The sequence below is a fragment of the Uloborus diversus genome, chromosome 6, assembly GCF_026930045.1.
Source record: "Uloborus diversus isolate 005 chromosome 6, Udiv.v.3.1, whole genome shotgun sequence".
NCBI classification, from domain to species: Eukaryota; Metazoa; Arthropoda; class Arachnida; order Araneae; family Uloboridae; genus Uloborus; species Uloborus diversus.
This window is the reverse complement of record NC_072736.1, coordinates 63,204,161-63,223,996: the sequence shown is the minus strand read 5'-3', so window position 1 is coordinate 63,223,996 and position 19,836 is coordinate 63,204,161. Positions and strand designations below refer to the sequence as shown.

General features: G+C 32.3%; 1 protein-coding gene across 3 annotated transcripts in view; it reads right to left on the bottom strand.

Annotated features, from left to right (window-relative positions):
- LOC129225158 (protein hu-li tai shao-like) overlaps positions 1-19,836 on the bottom strand; it is a 114,226-nt gene that overhangs the window by 43,790 nt on the left and 50,600 nt on the right. For all 3 annotated transcript variants that reach the window (XM_054859721.1, XM_054859719.1, XM_054859720.1), the window contains exon 5: positions 7,343-7,486. In XM_054859721.1, coding sequence (XP_054715696.1) covers positions 7,343-7,486 — 144 coding nt within the window. The remainder of the gene's footprint in view (positions 1-7,342; positions 7,487-19,836) is intronic.

Genomic DNA, 19,836 nt, shown 5'->3' with positions numbered 1-19,836 from the left:
AATTTTTAGCTTTCCAAAAATTGTTTTTCGCTCGTTAAAAATTCCCAAAGTTTGACGTTTTGTAGCGCTTTTTAGAAAAATTCTAAAAGTCGCATTTCAGTTCGCTTTAGCACTTTACAGAAACACCACCCCACGGTTATGTTTATATTTATTGGTTGTACTGTATCTAGTGATGACGACTTCATAGTTATTTTGGTTGGGGGTTGTTGCTTTCTTCAGATAAGGGGTCGCAAAGTATGGATTTTATCCGTTTTCGCGCAAGTTGAACCTGCGTTATTTCCCCCAAAAAGCCACTCCCCGAAAAAAATGTAACATATACTGAAAGTTTATGCTATGAAGAAAGTAAGTGACACAAAATTTGTTTGAGGTTTAATTTTTTTTAGGAGAAAAACGCCCTGATATTTTTCAAATTATCAAAAAATGTGCTTTTTTGATCACAATTAACTCAAAACAGCATCACTAGGAAAAAAACCTTTTATATATTATGGTACCTGGCTATGTGTAAAACATCATGAAAAAGAAAGCAGCATGGGATCTCTTCTTGTTTTCCAGAAAATAATTTTTTTTGTAGCTCATTTTATGCATTTTCTCGTACGTAAAACGTGTGTCCAGCATGCAGATTAGATCTTTTAAAACTTTAAGGATGTAGTAAGAATGTATATATGTGTGTATAGAGAAAGAAAAAGACTAGTAATCATGAACAATATCTGTTTCACTTTCCTCTAAATGCCTTTTTTCTATGTCATCTTCAAATACCTCTAAAAGGCTGTCGGTTCTTGATAAATCAGTATTATCTGCTTTTTTTTTCCTTTGTACATCGGTTAAAAGCAGCTTCAATTTGACTTTTTGCCAGATATTCGTTCGGTTGGAATATTTTTATGTCTTCAATCATCTCTATTCTCATTGCATGTTCTGCAACAAAAGAGAAAACAAAGAAGAAAACATTTTGGAAATCTCATGTGAGGGGTGGGCTCTCCCAACTTGTAAAAGTACACAATTTTCATTGAAACAAATAGAATTCCTTTATGAAAAGTTCCTTTATGGTAAAAAACCGGCAGAAAACAGACGTCCGACCAAGTAGAACATGCAATGAGAACAGAGATGATTGAAGACATAAAAATATCCCAACCGAACGAATATCTGACAAAAAGTCAAATTCAAACTGTTTTTAGCTGATATCCGAAGCAAGAAAAAGCAAATAATACTGATTTATCAAGAACTGACAGCCTTTTAGAGGTATTTGAAGATGACATAGAAAATAGACATTTAGAGGAAAGTGAAGCAGATATTGTTCATGATATTTATATATATATATATATATATATATATATATATATATATAATATGGATTTATCGTTTTCTGAATTACCTGCAATTAAAATACCATCAATTTGTAAAAATCAGAAAAATAAAGTATTACTAGTCTTTTTCTTTCTCTATACACACATATATACATTCTTACTACATCCTTAAAGTTTTAGAAGATCTAATCTGCATACTGGACACACGTTTTACGTACGAGAAAACGCATAAAATGAGCTACAAAAAAAATTATTTTCTGGAAAACAAGAAGAGATCCCATGCTGCTTTCTTTTTCATGATGTTTTACACATAGCCAGGTACCATAATATATAAAATGTTTTTTTTCCTAGTGATGCTGTTTTGAGTTAATTGCGATCAAAAAAGCACAATTTTTGATAATTTGAAAAATATCAGGGTATTTTTCTCCTAAAAAAAATTAAACCTCAAACAAATTTTGTGCCATTTACTCTCTTCATAGTATAAACTTACAGTATATGTTACATTTTTTTCGGGGGGTGGCTTTTTGGGGGAAATAACGCAGGTTCAACTTGCGCAAAAACGGATAAAATCCATACTTTGCGACCCCTTATCTGAAGAAAGCAACAACCCCCAACCAAAATAACTAAGAAGTCATCATCACTAGATACAGTACAACCAATAAATATAAACATAACCGTGGGGTGGTGTTTCTGTAAAGAGCTAAAGCGCACTGAAACGCGACTTTTAGAATTTTTCTAAAAAGCGCTGCAAAACGTCAAACTTTGGGAATTTTTAACGAGCAAAAAAATTTTTTTGGAAGGCTAAAAATTTCAGAATGTTCACTTCTCATAACCTACTTTGACATATAAAAAAATTATAAAAATCAAAAATGGTCACTGCCACACTTTGTCTGAACTTTAAAATAATGGCTCTTAAAACAGTGATTTCCAACATTTTTTTATCCGTCACCCCCCTTACCTTTTCCTTTAAAAAGGCAAATCTTAGAGCAACGTAAAATCGATATTAGGTATTTTTTGTATACAGTGAAACCTGTGTAAGTTGACCACTCGCGGTGCAGTACTTTGGTGGTCAACTTATAAAGGGCAGTAATGATTTTTTGAAATATTTTTTGTCATTTCTCGCACTGTGTATTCATTTTTCGAGGAATTCACCTTTTATTACTCTTTCTGTTTAACTAACTTTCATTGTTTAACATTATTGAAAGTGAAACCATAATTGAAAATACTATTTAAATAGTTTTATTATTTTTTCCTTGTTTTAAACTATATTAGACGCCATAGTTTTAGAAATTCCATATGTGCCAGCTAATTTTCTCCGACTTTCTCCTTTTTCAGTTCATTTTAATATTTCATACTTTTTATTAATTTCAAGTTCAAAACTTTCTTTTTGAAGTCTTTTTATGTAACACTTACAGCCCAAAGAGCAACAAGCTCGACTCTCTCAGTTCATAAAGGCAAAATTAAAATGTCTTATATCTTAATCCCTTGCACCCAAAATAAGCCAGAAGGACTCTTTAGCAAGCCCATATCTGCGTACCCGCAGTGCGGGGGGCTCACTTCCTCAAGGGGGCTGACGTCCCTAGAAATTGAAGAAAAACTGGCATTAAGACTTATTAACTTTACAAATAGACACTGGGCCACTAGGGAGATGCCCTATCCATTTTGTTTCAGAGGGCCCAAAATGTACAGATCCGGGCCTTAGCGCAATTACAGTATTGCCACAACCTATTGCAACTGAAAGAAAACAATTTGTACTTTTCTACTGACACCTATTTTTATTGAACAAAGTACAAAAAACTATCTCAAATAGAACAACAAATGAAAAACAAGTTTGGAGAATAAAGAGCAGCATAAGTTTTATGCTGCTGTTTAGTTAGTAAAATGCTAGTCCGTCATCAAAGCATTAAAAACATTCTTGGGAAGCTATCAAATATTAATAATAATACAATAATAATAAATTAATAAATAATAAAATAAAATAATTTACCGAAGAAAGTTTTAAAAAATAAACCAAATGATAAACTTACAAAGGTTTTTTTTTTTTTTTTTACAATACTCCAAACCAAATTTGGCGTACATTAGTGGTCAAGATAGACAGGTGGTTAAGTTACAGAAGTTTTCCTTCATTATATAAGATAGGACTAATTCCATTCCTGACAAAAAAGGTCAACATAGACAGGTCGTCAACTTACAAGGATGGTCAACTCTACAGGTTTTACTGAATTTAATTTTAATTTAAAGCCTAAATACTGTACCAATTTTATCCACTTATTGTTACACACATTTTTTATGTTTTTTTTTCAAGAGTAATTAATTTGTGAAGGGAGATAATAAACTAAGATTATTAATATACTTCTCAAAGACAGCAGAACATTTTTCTCCCCCCCCCCCTTTTTGGTATAAAATTTAGGATTTGGAAGAATAAAATACTTTGACAGTTTAAACTTGAAGGAAAAAAAAAACAGAAGAGAGAGAAGGATTTGTTCCGGTATCCAGAACCCAGAACCTGCCATGAGTACAATTCGTATGCTTGTCCAAGATATGAGGATGTGCATAGCCCTCCTGAACTTCATTTTTTTAAACTCATGATTTTTTGTCTAACCCTTTCTCAAGAAAATTTAGAAGCTCTCATGTTGATGTCTGTAGAGAAGGACACTTTAAATCAAATAGATTCAGAGGATACCATTGATGTTGTTGCTCAACAAAGTAGACTTTTTGTAAGAAAGATTAATGTTGTAGAAATGTGTTTTTTACGGGAACCGGACAAAACGTCCAGATCCAAAACGTCCACGGACATAACATCCATGACCAAAACGTCCAACGGACAAAACATCCAAGGGACGTAACGTCCGACGGACATAACGTCTAACGGACACAATGTCTGACGGACAAAAGGTCCAAAGACAGAACGTCCACATTTTTGGACAGCTAGGACATAACGTCCAGTTTTCTGAGCAGGCTGGACAAAACGTCCGGATTTTAAAGTTTTTCCTTTGTCTCAACCAATTTTGTTGAATATATTTGTGTTTGTGTTTCTTTTATTTTTATCTTTAGTACCAAGTAGTCTTTAACGGACATTCATAATCTATTACTTTTAAGAAAAAAAATATAAGTTACATGCTTTGAAGGAAATGTTTTGATAAAATCAAAAAGGAATGCTGAAAAATTTAAGTAATTATTATGTCTTAAATACTGTAAAATTTTGTTTCCCTATCTTTTAAAGGGATACACTAAGTTATAGAAGAAAAAAAAAATAGCTTCTTTAACCATATATGTATTAAGTATTTAATAATATTTCATCAAATAATCTTTATTTTTGAAGTTTTTTCCTGTTAAATGATTTGTAATGCTTGTTTATAGATTTTTATTTCTTAACTAGATTGATAAGTGTGATTGCTTTAAGTGTTTTTGCCCATTTTAATCATAAATAACGTATCTATTTTCACTTATATTTTTAATGTTACAATCGTAAAAGCGAATCTAAAATTTCCGAATCTGAAATTCAGTATTCCCAGAAACTATTATTTTTTAATTCATAAGTAGCACTACCATATTGCAACTAGTACGAAAAGTACATTTTTAAAAATCTTATCATATACTTTTCAATTTTAATGTTATTATTCAGTGTCAAATTGATAAATGCAATGTTTAAATTCGTTAAGTAGCATACATTCAAATTTCGGATAAAATTTTTCCGGATAAAATGATAAGATTTAACACTAATTTGAAATTTACAAAGTTATTATTAGTTTGACGAAATTAGGGCCTGGTATGAAAACATTTTTACTGGTTCTTGAAGAGTATTATTATTTTTGTCATTTTTAGTTTATTACTTTTGAGTAACTTTTTTTCAAATATTATTTCGTTTTCATTCATTTCGTTTAATTTATGTCATTAAAAAGGTTTAAGTCGGACCATTTCTGTGTTGTGCTTTCTTTCGTTACTCGATTATTATTTATTTTCAGCAAGCATGTAAACTCGTACAATAGAAGTATAAATAGTTATATTTTTGGTTTAAGCGGTTGAGTCTCACTTTGTTGAACATCTTCGTAGGTTAAGCTCTACTTGAACATATTTACTTACGATAAAGAATACGCACATCTTATTGCTTTTCCCAATACATTTCTTTTTCGTTTTCACTTTAAATCTTGGAAGCTGATAAATAAATTGTTCTTACTTGAAAAGGTTGTGAGTTAGTGGAATATTATTATTAAAGGCAAGTTAATATGTAGCATAGGCCACACATATACCATAAAGCACAAGCGCTGCCAGAACTTGCCTTCTGTGGAGAGGGGAGTTTGGTCATAACCATCTTTACATGCATATAAACTACTGTATTAAAATTATTGGCAATCTAAATCTACTTTAAAACCAAGGGCTCGGGAAGGAGACCGCAATCCCCCCACCCCAAGTGTATATCCCATGATTTTCACTTTAGTTCTTAGAACCTGACAAATAAATTTCATTCACTGGATAACAATTTGAGAGATATCTTTGAAAATCAGTTTTCTGACTGAGACAAATGGCAACTTTTTCGGGCGAAACTCTTTTTTTTTTTTTTGTAGATTTATTCGGGCTTATCCGATATTTCCGATCAGTTCTCACTGTCTCATGATCTGTGATGTATTCATTCTGAACGGATCTATTTCGTTTGGTTTAGATGAAATTTTTCATCAGTTTGAATACGTACAATACAATTTAAAGAAAAGACTTTTAAAAAAAAGAGTTTTTTCTAAAGGGTAAATAGTACCGCTTATAGCCATATGAGGTAGTGAGATGCAAGGGATGCAAGAGGAAAAATTTAAAATTTGGAGATAACCAGTAGAAATGGTAGGTGGACCCCTCCTCTGTCTTGGGGCAAGAGATAGTACCAGCAGCCCTGGTAGGTGCCGCTGTATAGCATGATTTAGAAAAAATTCAATGAAAGCCTACTTAGGATGTAATCTTTATATGAATTTTACTCAAAACTTGAAAATGTCTACTTACACCCCTTTGCTTCTCACTGCCTCAAATGTATTACGTTTTGTTTTAAATAAAATTTTTATTCACTTTTACATAACCGAAATACTCTTAAATGCGGATTTTCAAAGAAGCCACACAGTTCACAGTGGTTTTTTATTTCGTAGAGCAATTTAAGCTTGCAAATATTTTTGAGAAAGTTAGATCCTTGAAAGATCATCTGTATATTATGGGCGTTTGCTGTATGCTTAGTTTAAATCAATCAGCCCACTAGTTTGCTTCAAATGAAAAGTTAAATAAGGATTTCTGAAAAAAAAAAAAAAATCTTGGTATTTCAGCAGGAGGGGGGGGGGGGGGGAGAGGTAAGGGCTGTTGGAAGAACCTTTTTTTTTTTTTTTTTTTTTTGAAAAAACACACTAGAAACTTTTTAGGTTTGGAAAACTACAGCCAAATTTTTTTGGATGGGGCCGGCATGAATTTTTTTTTCCACATTAAAGGTTTAGGGCCAGTCCGCCCCTGCTTCAATCTGTGGATGTGATATCCAGGTGTATGGTATATTGCATGAAGTTCTGCCTTAGCCCTGACTTAGTGGCAGTAAATTACTTCTGGTACCAAATGGTTTGTACCTTTTTTAACCGATGATACAAGGGCGCCCATATAGGGGGGCAAGGAGGCTCAATCACCCCCCCCCCTTGAAATTAGAACTTCCTTGCTTTTAGTACTTTTTTCTTTGCAATAATGTGAAAACATTTCTTCTGCCATTAAAATGATTAAGTTATTATCAAATTTTAATAACTCTAATCTGCACTAAAATCAGTTTCCATGGGGAAAAATATTCTGTTAAACCATGGGGAAAATATCTGAGCCCCCCCCCCCTTACAATTTTGCATATGGGCACCCTTGCGATGATAGTCAAGGGCTTTTTAAGGAATTCTTTATTAGCTGGATACAAAATCTCAATACACAGTAAATCAGTACTTTTTTTGTAAAAAGAAAAGTATTTTGCAGAAAAAGCTTTGAATTTGATATATGGTACTAAACTTCCAACACCATCGCTAAAATAAAAAACTAACTATATTTACCTTATTGATAGGTCCTAAACTCCGAGCAATATGTTCTCTTTCCGACTGATCAGATGGCACACCATGAAAATCACAGTAGCTGATTTCACCCAAAATTGCCGCTTCTTGACTAATTGGTAATAAACCGCATTTAGTTGCAGAAACCTGGAATAAAATGAAACATTGAAAGTTTTGACATTCTTGTAATTTAACAAATGATCTTATTAAGCTAGAACATTCTGCAACGAATTAATTACAAATAATTAGTTTATGCTTTTTCGAGCCAATTAAATGGTTGCAAAACAAGTAAACCTTATGCTCAAATTCTAAGCAATTGACTCTTGGGAACCAGTCCCAACAGTTCAACAATGCACAATACTGAAGGAGGGTGGGGAGAGAGAGGGAGAAAAAATATGGGGTAAAAAAAATTTTATTTGTGTAGTTGGAGGACTAGCCAAAATAAGGCTTGCCAGATGTCCCGGTTTTTTGGACAAGATATTGGTGTCCCGGCTAGATATCTTCACTTCCAGGTAAAAGAGATTTGATTACAAATGACCAAAAAAGGCTAAAAAATGATAAGGCTGAAAAATTATTTTGGATTATTACTTTATCATTTGTAATATTGACTTGTAAATCTAATATTGGATTAGCTGTGGGAATTTTTCAACATAGTTAAAACCAAAAGAAAAAAAAAAAAGACTTAGTAAAAAAGGTAATATTCAGTGAAATGTACATGTAGATATTGCTCAAATTTTTATTCCTCATTTAAATTGTTCAAAGCAACTTATAAATATTAACATGAAGGAAATAAAATGTTGAAATTTATCTGCTTCTGTCACCTATTATTACTCCAGGTTTAAGGTTCATAATTCGTAACCATTTATTCACTGCAATGAGAATTAACTGTCCTCCATAAAACACTAAAAAAAAAAAAAAAAAAACCAGGGTTGTGTACCACCTAGGGGGAGAGGGGGGCGGCATTCCGGCATACTGGTGGAACATTTCAGAAATCCGGCAAGCCTAACAAAAATGTACGCTACATAACTTTTTTAAATATTTGACACTGCAAAAAACTAATTTTAGAAACAACAGACATCAAAATAAATATTAATTAAGCTTTTTCATGGTTCTCTCTGTACAAACTCAAATAAAATCAAAAAACTTTTAAAATAAAAAAAAAACAACTTTTCGTTCATTTAACTAACCTGCAGTCAATATTAGAAAAAAAATATTTCCAACTTTTTTATTTGTATTTAACACAATTTACAGAACATTTTAGATAAAACCATTAAAATCACTTTGAGTTGAATTTCCAGACCAAAAGTAAATTCATTTTATAACATTTAAAACTCAACCTTTAAATTGAAAGAAATACCATTGACAGGGGTGACCCCCCCCCACCAAAAAAAAAGCAAAAGTGCACTCCTTAAATATTGCAAAGCCCCCCCCCCCAACAAGAGCCTCCCTTAAGGCGATACGGGGGTTTAAATTTTTTTTAAGTAATTTTCAATGAATTTCTTTGAAATTTTCAGCATAGTTACATGAAGCTAATACCACCTCAAATATAAAATTTCATTGAATTATTTTAAAATTTAATTTATTTTTAAATTTAAATTTAGATTTTATAACGCTTTGGTTATATTACTCCTTGCAAACGAAAATTCATCAAATTTATAAAATACTAGCTAAATATGATGCGTAAAACAACCGAAATTAGGATGTTGGAATTACTTTTTCAAAATTTTGTAATAAAGATAAATAATGAGAAAAAAAACCAAAAACTAGACGTTTTCGATAAAATATGTTCATATTTCAATAAAATATAGCAAATAAACTCCACAAAACTAATCAAACAGAAAAATCTTTCACAACAAATGTTAACAAACCACTTAAATACTTGGCATAAAATTTTCAGCAGATTTAAATAATAATAATTCGTTTGCAAGGAGCAGTTTGAGTTTTGTAATTATGTCGAAAACTAGGTTTTGAGGAAATCGGCATTTTCTGTTTTATATTGCAAATTTCGTTATTGAATAAACAATTTAGTTTTTAATACTAATTCACCACAAATAAGGTCTTATGATTCATTAGAAATGGTATTAGTATTAAAAATTTAAATATTACATGCTTTTTTTTTTATTCATGCATTTTATATGCATTTCTTATATGCATTTTTTAGTAAAAAAAGGGGGCGTGGCTCCCACAAAAAGTGTCATAACTTGGCCAGTTTTCCACCGATTCAGTTTTTTTTTTTTTTTTTAAACGGTTTAGCTAAAGGTGTAGTTTTTAAAAAATTTAATGAATGAAAAAACTTTTGTTTGACCAATCTTTACTCATCTGAAAGCCCCTTATCGCCTTAAAAAACTAGTATGTTGTGGCCATCACGAAACTTTCTTCTATATTTTTCCTTTTTCTGATCCCTCCCCATGCTTGACGAGGAAGCAATATTCCCATACCTGCCAACATGTCTACTTGGAAAACCTTACAATCTCCCGTTCAAAACCTTACAATGATTCAAAATTACAATAACACTCTAATTTCCTTTACATTTTTATTACATTACAAGAAACATAACTGTACTAGAAAACATAGAAGGCCATTGAAAACTAAAAATAGATCTTGATGAGGTACTGGGGTACCTAATTTTGGTCCAACCTCATACTGCAAATTAAAAAAAAAAAATTACTCTGCCTCCATACTTTTTAAATGTTTATACGAAGCAGATTTAGCCTTAGCCAAAAACTCTTTATTAAAATTCTGTTGATAGCAGAATTGTTTCTGCATGTTTTTGGCTAGTAAAACATTTTCTAAGTTCTCGTTTGATAAAGAACTTCGGGTTTCAGTTCTTGTTTTCCGCACACAGCTGAATACTCTTTCACATTCACAGTTACTGTGTGGTATTGTTAAGATGCACAACATGAATCTAGCTATTCTACTATATTTAAGTGATCCATCCGCTGCTTTAAGTTTCCCCAAAACAAACCACTTTTTATCCACTGTTTCTTCATTTATTACCTCAAGTGGTAAGTCATCAATTTGTAGAGCACAAAATTCTGCTTGGAGTTGATCTTTGGCCTCATCTTCAGTTTCGTTAGAATTTTTGAAACTAATAGCTGGAAGGATATCTAAAAAATAATGCACATCCATGAAAGACTTTTGGGAAATTTTGTCAATGTCCGCAACTTCAGCATGCATTAATACATCGCTATTAATCGGAAACTTGAGTCGGATATAATTGCAGCATGCAGAAAAGTACTGTCTAACATCAGAATAAAATTGCTGTTTTTCCTTACTTTCTAATTTACTAACTACTTTTAAGGTAGCACTACCAATTAACAAATCTTGGTCATTTTTCTGGTTGCATCTCTCAGCATACTTCACATCAGTTATACATACACAACTTTTGAGAACAAATGGCTGAACAAATTTGCATAAAATATCTTTAAACATTTCTAACAATAAAGAATTCAAAATATGAATTTTCGGTTCTGCAGACTGCAATATTACATTTGTTTTTTCAAAAATTGGTATCATGAAGTTCAAAAATAAACAATAAGCTTTGTTCAGATCAGAAGTTAAAACATAAGTAATTGTTCCTCTCTTGTCAAATAACTCTGAGTACATACAGTGCTTTTCTTACTTGAACTTGGCATATTCATAGCACAACTTGAATTTGTCTTCAATTTTTTGGTTGGCTGCTCACTGCTGCATGAAGAGCTTTTCTTAGATGTTTTCAAGGGAATTCGGTATGATTCAAGTGAAGAATTTTTCTTAGAATTATCCGCTTGCACGATCTGATTTTTAAAAAAACTACAATGTACATCCCATTGTTCTAATAACCGTTTTAAACTCCTGCCTAGAGACAGCCACCTAGTACACACGTGTTTAAGAATTTTGTGGTTTTCCACATCAAATTGGTCTTGCAAATCCTTTAACTCTTCTTTTCTCTTTGCACTTTTCTCCAAATAATAAAATATGTCGACTAAAATGTCATCCACCGATACAGAAAGGGAGTTGGCTGCCTTCTCAGCAGCTAAGTGAATAAGGTGACAAACACAGCCCATGACAATGAGATTTTCATTTCTGCTTTTAAGATGAGCAGCAACACCCTTCTTATCGCCAATCATTACATTTGCATTGTCTGCACTATAAGCTATGCAGTTCTCTACACTAATGCTTTTTACCTGTAAGGTATCAAGTAATAATTTCCCAATGTTTTCTCCAGTACAGCGCCCAGATAGCACAGGAAGAGCTAGTAGAGAATTTTTTATTTTGCCCTCTTCAGTGTTGAAATAAACTACCACAATAGGATAAATTTGTGCATTCGAATCATTGCTACCATCAACAGAGATTGTAAACACTGTTTTTTGTAGAATGTCCCTTAATGAGTTTTTACCTTCTAACGCCATCTCCTTAATTATGGCGCTCGTTTTAGTCCGACCACATGCAAATTTTTTAGCAATTTCACATTTAGGAAACATTTTTTTAAAGAGTTGCCCTGCATGATCAGCTATTACTATAGGCAGATTATGCTCTAATATGAAACTGGTGAAGAGGCACTCCGCGCGTATGACATCACTTCCCGCAGCATCGTCCACACGATTAAAGAATGTCCCGAGTCTCTGAGATTTTTCTTAAATTGCCATATAATCTTGGTGCTTTTTAGTTGCAACATGGTCCTTAATATCACTTTTGCCACCATGCGCAATTTTTATATCGCAACTGCAAATGGTATAGAGCGCAAATGAGGGCCCTTTCCTTGACTGTTTTATGCAGGGGATTTCTTGTGCATAGGATTCCAGAAACACTTGATTATAACTTTTTCCTTTTTTTCTTTTCCATTTCACGGCAGTGACGATTATTCAATCCAGAAAGAAAGAACACTGTTACGGAAGCAAAATCCAAAAATAAATTCACACGAGGCGAGCAACGCCGATTACGCTATTGCTGCACGTCTTTCTAGCCGGCAGGAGTGGATGCTCAACGAGTTGCTAAAAATCACGATCGACGCATGGAGGCGGGCTTAAGCATTGCGCGGTGGCTCCGGTCGATCGTAGATAGATGGGCTTGAGCGCGTTCGATTGTTTGAACGAAAGTTTTGCATTTTTAGGTTTTGGGGGAAATTTTACGCGAAACCGTACAATTTTAGTACATAACCTTACAACCGTACAATTTGTACCAAAACCGTACAATGTACGGCCAAACCGTACAAGTTGGCAGGTATGTATTCCTAACAAAAACAAAATTACACATGCAAAAACTTGACGACCATCCCAATGTCTGAATTATTGTAAAAACAAAACAAAGAGCGAAAATTGAAAGTTACTTTAAAAGCCTTACTTGAATTAATTACAAATATTTTATTTATCAACAAACATAAGATGGCAACAGTTAAAAATTTTAAATCATTGAGATAATATTTCCGATCATTTCCATACAATTAAAATCACAAGAAATACGCAGACGACAATCTATTACGATTTATCTTTCTTATTGTTGCATTAATAAAGCTATTTTTATTCGCAAAAAAAATAAAAAAATCAACACCTCTTGAAGCGATTGGAGTCAAAATTGAACCAAAGCCTGTTTACGTATGGATTCACATACATTCCAAATTTCAACCAGAGCGTAGCATTACTTCTTGACATAGGGCACTCACAATGGAAAAAAAGAACGGGCGATTGCGCTACCCCCCCTTTTTAGCTGTTGACACCAAAATAAAATCAGCTCTTATACCCACTAAGGGCTACTTGTCAAAAAATTTTTGTTAGAGTCCGTTCGTTATTTCTTGAGATACAGCAGTCACAATTGACGACAAAAAATGTTCTATAGCTCAACCCCCGTTAGAGTTATTGACACCAAAATTGAATCAGCACCTGTTCCTGTTAATGGCAACATATGGACCAAATTTTGTTTGATTCCGCCAGTTACTTCCTGAGGAATAGCAAGCACGCGTAACTCAAAAAACGTCCCATTGCTCCACCCCCCTTGGAGGAATTCGAGCCAAAAACCAATGGGCACAAGTTCACATAGGGGCACATATGTGTACCAAATTTCGTTCAATTTCATAAGGTAGTTTTTGCTGTAGAGCGGCCACAAAAAACTGGTCACACACAGACGTGACACACACACACACATAGACACACACACACATACACACACACACACAGACAGACAGACATTTTCCAAAAATAGTCGAAATGGACTCAGCACACCTCAAAACGTTCAAATCCGTCAAAATTCGAAATTCGAAAATTTGCACAAATCCAATACTTTCTTCTATATATTAGATATAGAAGAAAGTAAAAAGGGAAAATTACCCCTCAAAACAATCCCCCTGAAAATTTCAATGGGGCTTTGGACATCAAAAATATTTACATGGAGCAAACCAGTTTTGCTCTTGCATTGAGAAGCATTTCTTATCTGCCGGGTTAAAGGAGGCCTTCTTTTAAAAATAGGGCTCAATTTTCAGTACTATGTTAAGAGCATTTCTCTAAAAGAGAGGTTCGATATCAATGCCTTTGCTCAAAAGGGCAGCAAGATACTTCAAATGGTCACAGGGTGCTGAGTTTTCAAAATAAGCTTAGCATCATTTTTAAGTATGTTGTGAAAACCAATTATCAATTTAAACATTTCTACTTGTTATTTTTCAAATAGAGTTGCAACCTTGCAACTGAATTGTAAACAACTTTAATGCACTAATTGCACATGATTCTTTCTTGCAGTGCCACAAAGACACTCTAGTTTTGAATTTTACTTTTGAGTACCAACCCCCCCCCCCCCCCCCGGATCAAATACAATATATTCCATCTCCCTGCTCACTTTCAAACTACATTAGCAGGGACAGAGATGGGTTTCACTGTACCTAGTTTTCCTCATTCTTATACAGTGAAACCAGTGTAAGTTGACCGCTTACAGTGCACTACTTTAGTGGTCAACTTATAGAGGTTGATTTATATGATATAGGACTAATTCTGAAAAATGCGGTCAACTTAGACAGGTGGTCAACTTACAAGGGAGGTCAGCTTTACAAGTTTTACTGTATAAAGTTTCAAAGAAATAGTTCTACAGATAATTCTACAGAAGAATATCCCAAGGAACACTTTTGCAAAAGATATCAATGGAAAATGTCCACAAAAGCATTTTCATCAAATTTGTATACCTGTTAAATTTTCAAGAAAAAAATCCAGTAAATAATTGTAATGTAATGGTACGCTGCAGTGTTTCTGAAACAATTTTCAAGTGGTCCACGAACAGCTAGTGAAAATTAATTTTATTTTTGTAGTTGTAATTAAATGTATTGAAGAAAGCTTTTGGGTCCCATTAATTTTTCTGAGGGTATACTCCTGGTAGTCCATTACGCACAATATGTGTCTGCAGTGGCGTATACAAGGGGGGGATTACCCCCCCCCCCTTTTTGACAAAACTTTATGTTGTAATGCGAACTTGTGTGAACTTTTTATGATGATTTTTAATGATATATATATATTTCATTAAAACTCATCGTATGATCAAATCTTCCCCTTGGAAAAATCCTGGATATGTCACTGTGTGTATGTGATCACATACATAGTATGTCATAATATGAAATTTTATGAAGCTTGAGGGTACACGCTATGTCTAAAAAATGTTTGAGAATACACAGAGTATATAGAGTTATACCCTATAAGAACACCACTGGTCATCTCATTTTATGTAATATAATTGTTATGGAAAGATTATTTCCATCTTATGTGGTCTGCTTAAGTTTAGAGAGGGTACCAAGTGGTCCTCAACAGTGAAAAGGTTGAGAATCTCTGGTATATTGGGTTATTTGTTGTTGTTGAGCAAAAAATATAAGTTTTTTACTACCGCTCAAAACACATCGAATGCAAGTTTCTTAGGTTGTGTACACATAGTGATGTGGATCGGGTAAATACCCAGCGAGTACGTAAATATTTTTTGGGTATTTACCCCAGGCCTGGGTAAATACTCAAAAGCTGAGTATTTTACAAAAAAAAAAAAATGCAAAAAGTGAATGGGCTTTTTTTTTTTTTTAAATCTAAATATGAAATAATTGGTAAAACTGATACATATACATGAGGCAATGAGAAGCAAAGGGATGCAAGTGGCAAAATTAAAAATTTGGAGATAACCAGTACACATGGTAGATGAACCTCTCCTCTGTCTTGGGGCAAGAGATTGTATTAGTAGCCCTGGCAGGTGCAGCTATACAGCATGATTTAGAAAAAAAATTTCAATGAAAGTCTACTTAGGATCTAATCTTTAAACGCGTTTTACTCGACACTTAAAATAGTCCACTTGCATCCCTTTGCTTCTCACTGCCTCATATGTATTACAGAGTTTATAATATTTTTTATTGAAAGACTTGATGAAATTATGAAAGAAACATATCGTGAACCAAAGAATCTTTCTTTTCAATGTCATACTTGGAGAAGTATAAGCAATTCAATGATGAACATCAGGATTTCAAAATCACAATCTAGGTTAGTCATATCCAAAATGAATAAAAAAGGAAGCATGAGGGATGTTTGGAAGAATAAACTGAAAAGTTATTAAGACTATAATGTTATTTATTTTATTACTTTTTAAGCGATAACGTGGCAAATATAGAAACAGTTTTCCCATTAATAAGCAAAAAACAAAATATTGTTTTCTGTTGCCTTGCTCATTTGCATTTGTTCCCGGTATTTCATGATGAAATTTTATTCGAACTATTTTTAATATACGCAATTAGTGATGTAGGGTGGGAAAGCAAATATTTTTTTGGGGTATATCCGAAGGCAGAGTAAATCCCTTAGTAATTGCACATTTGGCAAAAAAAAAAAATAGGTATTATCAAAAGGTGATGATTTTCTTTTTAAAACATAAACCGTAAAATGAAAGATTAAAAATATAAAAATTTATAAATTATATTTTTTTTTAAATTAAAGGCTTAATGAAAAAATGAGATGCAGAATAGGCCTGAACACTTGCACTAGGTATGGAGGAAATTTCTGCAAAAGATATAAGAAAAAAAATAGTAATAATAAATTGAGCGACATTTTGGTACATTTTGATGGTATGCAGAGACATATTACTGGGTTATAAAAGACTAGAACCTTAAAAAATTGCTTTTTGCTTTTTTTTTTTTTTTTGTTACTAGTTAAGCTTTTTACACCTGAAATTCGGCTATCAACATTGATTAGGCATATCCAACACATTTAATGTGAATATCATTTTAGATTGCTAAGTTGTTTCACACAATAATTCTTTGAATAGGTGATCAAAATACAATTTTTGGCCAAATACAGTGGTTGGTTATATATATATATATATAATATATATATATATATATATATATATATATATATATATATATATATATATATATATATATATATATATATATAAAATTAAGCAAACAGAATTACAAATATTAAACAAATTATAAAAGTATTAATGGCAAAGCAATGGGAGCTAATTTTAGCTCTACATTAGCCAACCTTTTTCTTTTATATTATGAGCGAAAATATTTAATTGACAATCCTTCCTCTACACCTCTTTGTTGCAGATACATTGAGGACCTTTTGTGTATAAATTTTCCTAATTTTTCTGAACTTAGCAAAACTATTTATCATAGTTCATTAACGCTCAAAAAGACCAGTTCTAATCAAAATAGCTTTAATTTCTTGGATATCAACATACAAATTGACTCAAATTGTTCCACTACAATCTATGATAAAAGACGTGAATTCAATTTCACAGTTAACAGCTTACAAGATTTTTCCTCCTGCCTAAGTAAAAAGGTTTTTATTGGCATTATTGTTTCGCAAGCTATCAGAATTAAAAGAATTTGCAATACCATTTCTGCATTTAAGCAAGAAATTTCAGTACTCAAAAACTTACTTTTTAATAATAACTTCCCTAAAAATCTAGTTGAAAACATTTGCTTAAGTATAGCCTTTGATGAACATTTCGCTTCCTTTGAAACTGTTTAACTGTGTAAATGTATGATACAACCGTGACAAACCATTTTTTATGAATCACCGGGGTGGATGAATTTTACACGTGCGAAACAGGCGACTCGGTATGTCTATGGACTGATTTCTGGATATGTTTTTATGTTTTTAATGTTTTGTTGACAAATGGAATAGTTTTTTTTATCAGGTTGAACAATGGATTTGATTTTGTTTACGTGGATTTCAAGGTAAGACAATTTTGTTATTGGCAGGTACTGTCCCGTGGAAGGCTAATTATCGGAACTTGTTTTCCTAATTAGTCGAGGCGAAACCCCCTGCTTTTAGTTTTAGGTTTGAGCTCTAGTTTATTGTTTTTAGCTTAGCAAGTGGTGCTTTTGCCCATTGTTACTCTATATTACATGTACTGGAGCTTAAACATTCTCTTCTAGTTCATAGTTAAAATTTTGGTCTTTTGACCATAATTAATGAATCCTCCACGGCTGATGAGCTCTGGATTCACTCTTTATCTATTCCTACTTAATAGCTGTTTGCATTTTTCCTTTTTATCATCATTTGTTATTTATAATTTGTTTAATATTTGTAATTCTGTTTGCTTAATTTTATATTTACTTGGCTTTTTAATTTTACTGTGTTGCGCATCTATGGGCTCTTGGTGTGGTCTTTTCAATATTTTTCACTTTTATTATTATTATATATATATATATATAGTGTATTTTAGTTGAATATAAATTTTTGAAATAAATACCCAGGTAAATATCCATTTTGGGTATTAACCCGGGTATGGGTATTTACCCCTAAAAATAAATACTCTGGTATTTCACATCACTATGTACACATAAAAAAAACTGATTGAAACATGACTGAAGAATACAATTCAAATTAGCACTTAGTATATAATAAAAGTTTATTTAGGAGAAAATAGGAGATTAAATAAATTGAGAGAAGATCTATGGGTCATTCCATACAAAATGAGCAAAATTCGCAAAAAAGTGGTGGCCGCATGGAAACAGATTTTTATGAAATTTGGTATACAGGTTCCTTTTATGCCTATATAAAAATATCTAAAATATTTTTGTTTAAAATTTTTTATTTGAATAGTTACATGCAATCGAAAATTGGTCAAATTGAACAGCATTCTCATAAATGCTAAATGTTGCATTTTTGAAGGCTTGTATCTTATTAACTATTTAATGAAAACATAAAAGTTATATGTTGTTGCACTCTATGGAGTAGGATAATTAATCTGATGTCAGTAAAATTTTCAAAGTTTTTATAGTTAACTCTTAACTGAGTTTCAAAAACTGAAAATATTTCAATTTTCTCATAATTAAGCATTTTATTTTTTAATCTCAATCTTTAAGGAATGCATTAGCTTTGATGAAATTAATACCCAATAATGTGCTAAAGTATCATAAAAGAAATACCTTACTTTTGAAGTTGTATTTTAACTCCTTTGTCTTCAAAATGAGTTTTAAACTTAGTGCCATTTTGTAAAATGATGATTTTCCCCTTCACATACACACAAAAATTCAAATGAGGTAAAATTCAGACAACTTCAAAATTTTACAAGAATATAGAGCTGTGTTTCTACTATTTGCTTGGAGAAACTCAAAATTGGTTTTTGATTTCCAAACGTAAAATAAAATTCAGAAAAATAGCATTTTCTTTGTGTTTTATGGGTCAATCCATACAGGTTAGATGGATTTGTGCGCTCAACCATTTTTAATTTTTTTGAAATTTATATCCCTAAAAGCTGGATATTAAAAATGTTTAAAACACTTTTATTTTTTCTCTCAACTGGACCTTTGATTTTTTTAGAGGTCATCAAAAGTGATTTGTCGTAGTCAAAAATGGTACTTTTAGATCTTTGCATTTTGGCCAAAATCTATTTGAATCACATTTATGACAATTACTTTAACGCTTTGATGTCAAAGCGCATAAATTGATAGTCTTACATGCTGAGTTATGTAGCTGTAAGTTAATAATTAAAATAACGGCAACAGGTTAAAGTTCAGGGCCTAATGTAAAAATTTTACTCATTTCAAAGGGAGATAACTCGCGTAGGAGACGGAAACACAAAATGAAATACTGCAAAAACTAATCACTGGAACCATGTTTAAAAGAATATGTAACTGTTGCTGTGTGTTTGTGCAGTCTTTATAGATTACAGCCCCTCAAAAATCGGAAAAATGACAAAAATGACATTTTTAGACCCCTGTAAACCAAAAGGGGATGGAATTAAAAATAAAATTTCGTGGTCAATTGAATATTCCATTCAAGTACTATGCATATTATACATATTGTTTTTTGTATTTGGTTTGTAAAAAAGATACAGGTCTTTGAAATTGAGAAATTTTGCTAGTCAATTCACACACTAAACAACAAGAAGTTCTGTCTAGAACTAGACGAGCCTACTTTCCCGTATACCCATACTACTTTCTAGTACCTGATCAACATTCTCAAAAATAGCTACAATCGCAAATGTTTTCAAACATATTTTTAAAATACTTTAAGCTGATTTCTAGGAATAAAACATTCCTCACTCATCTAAAA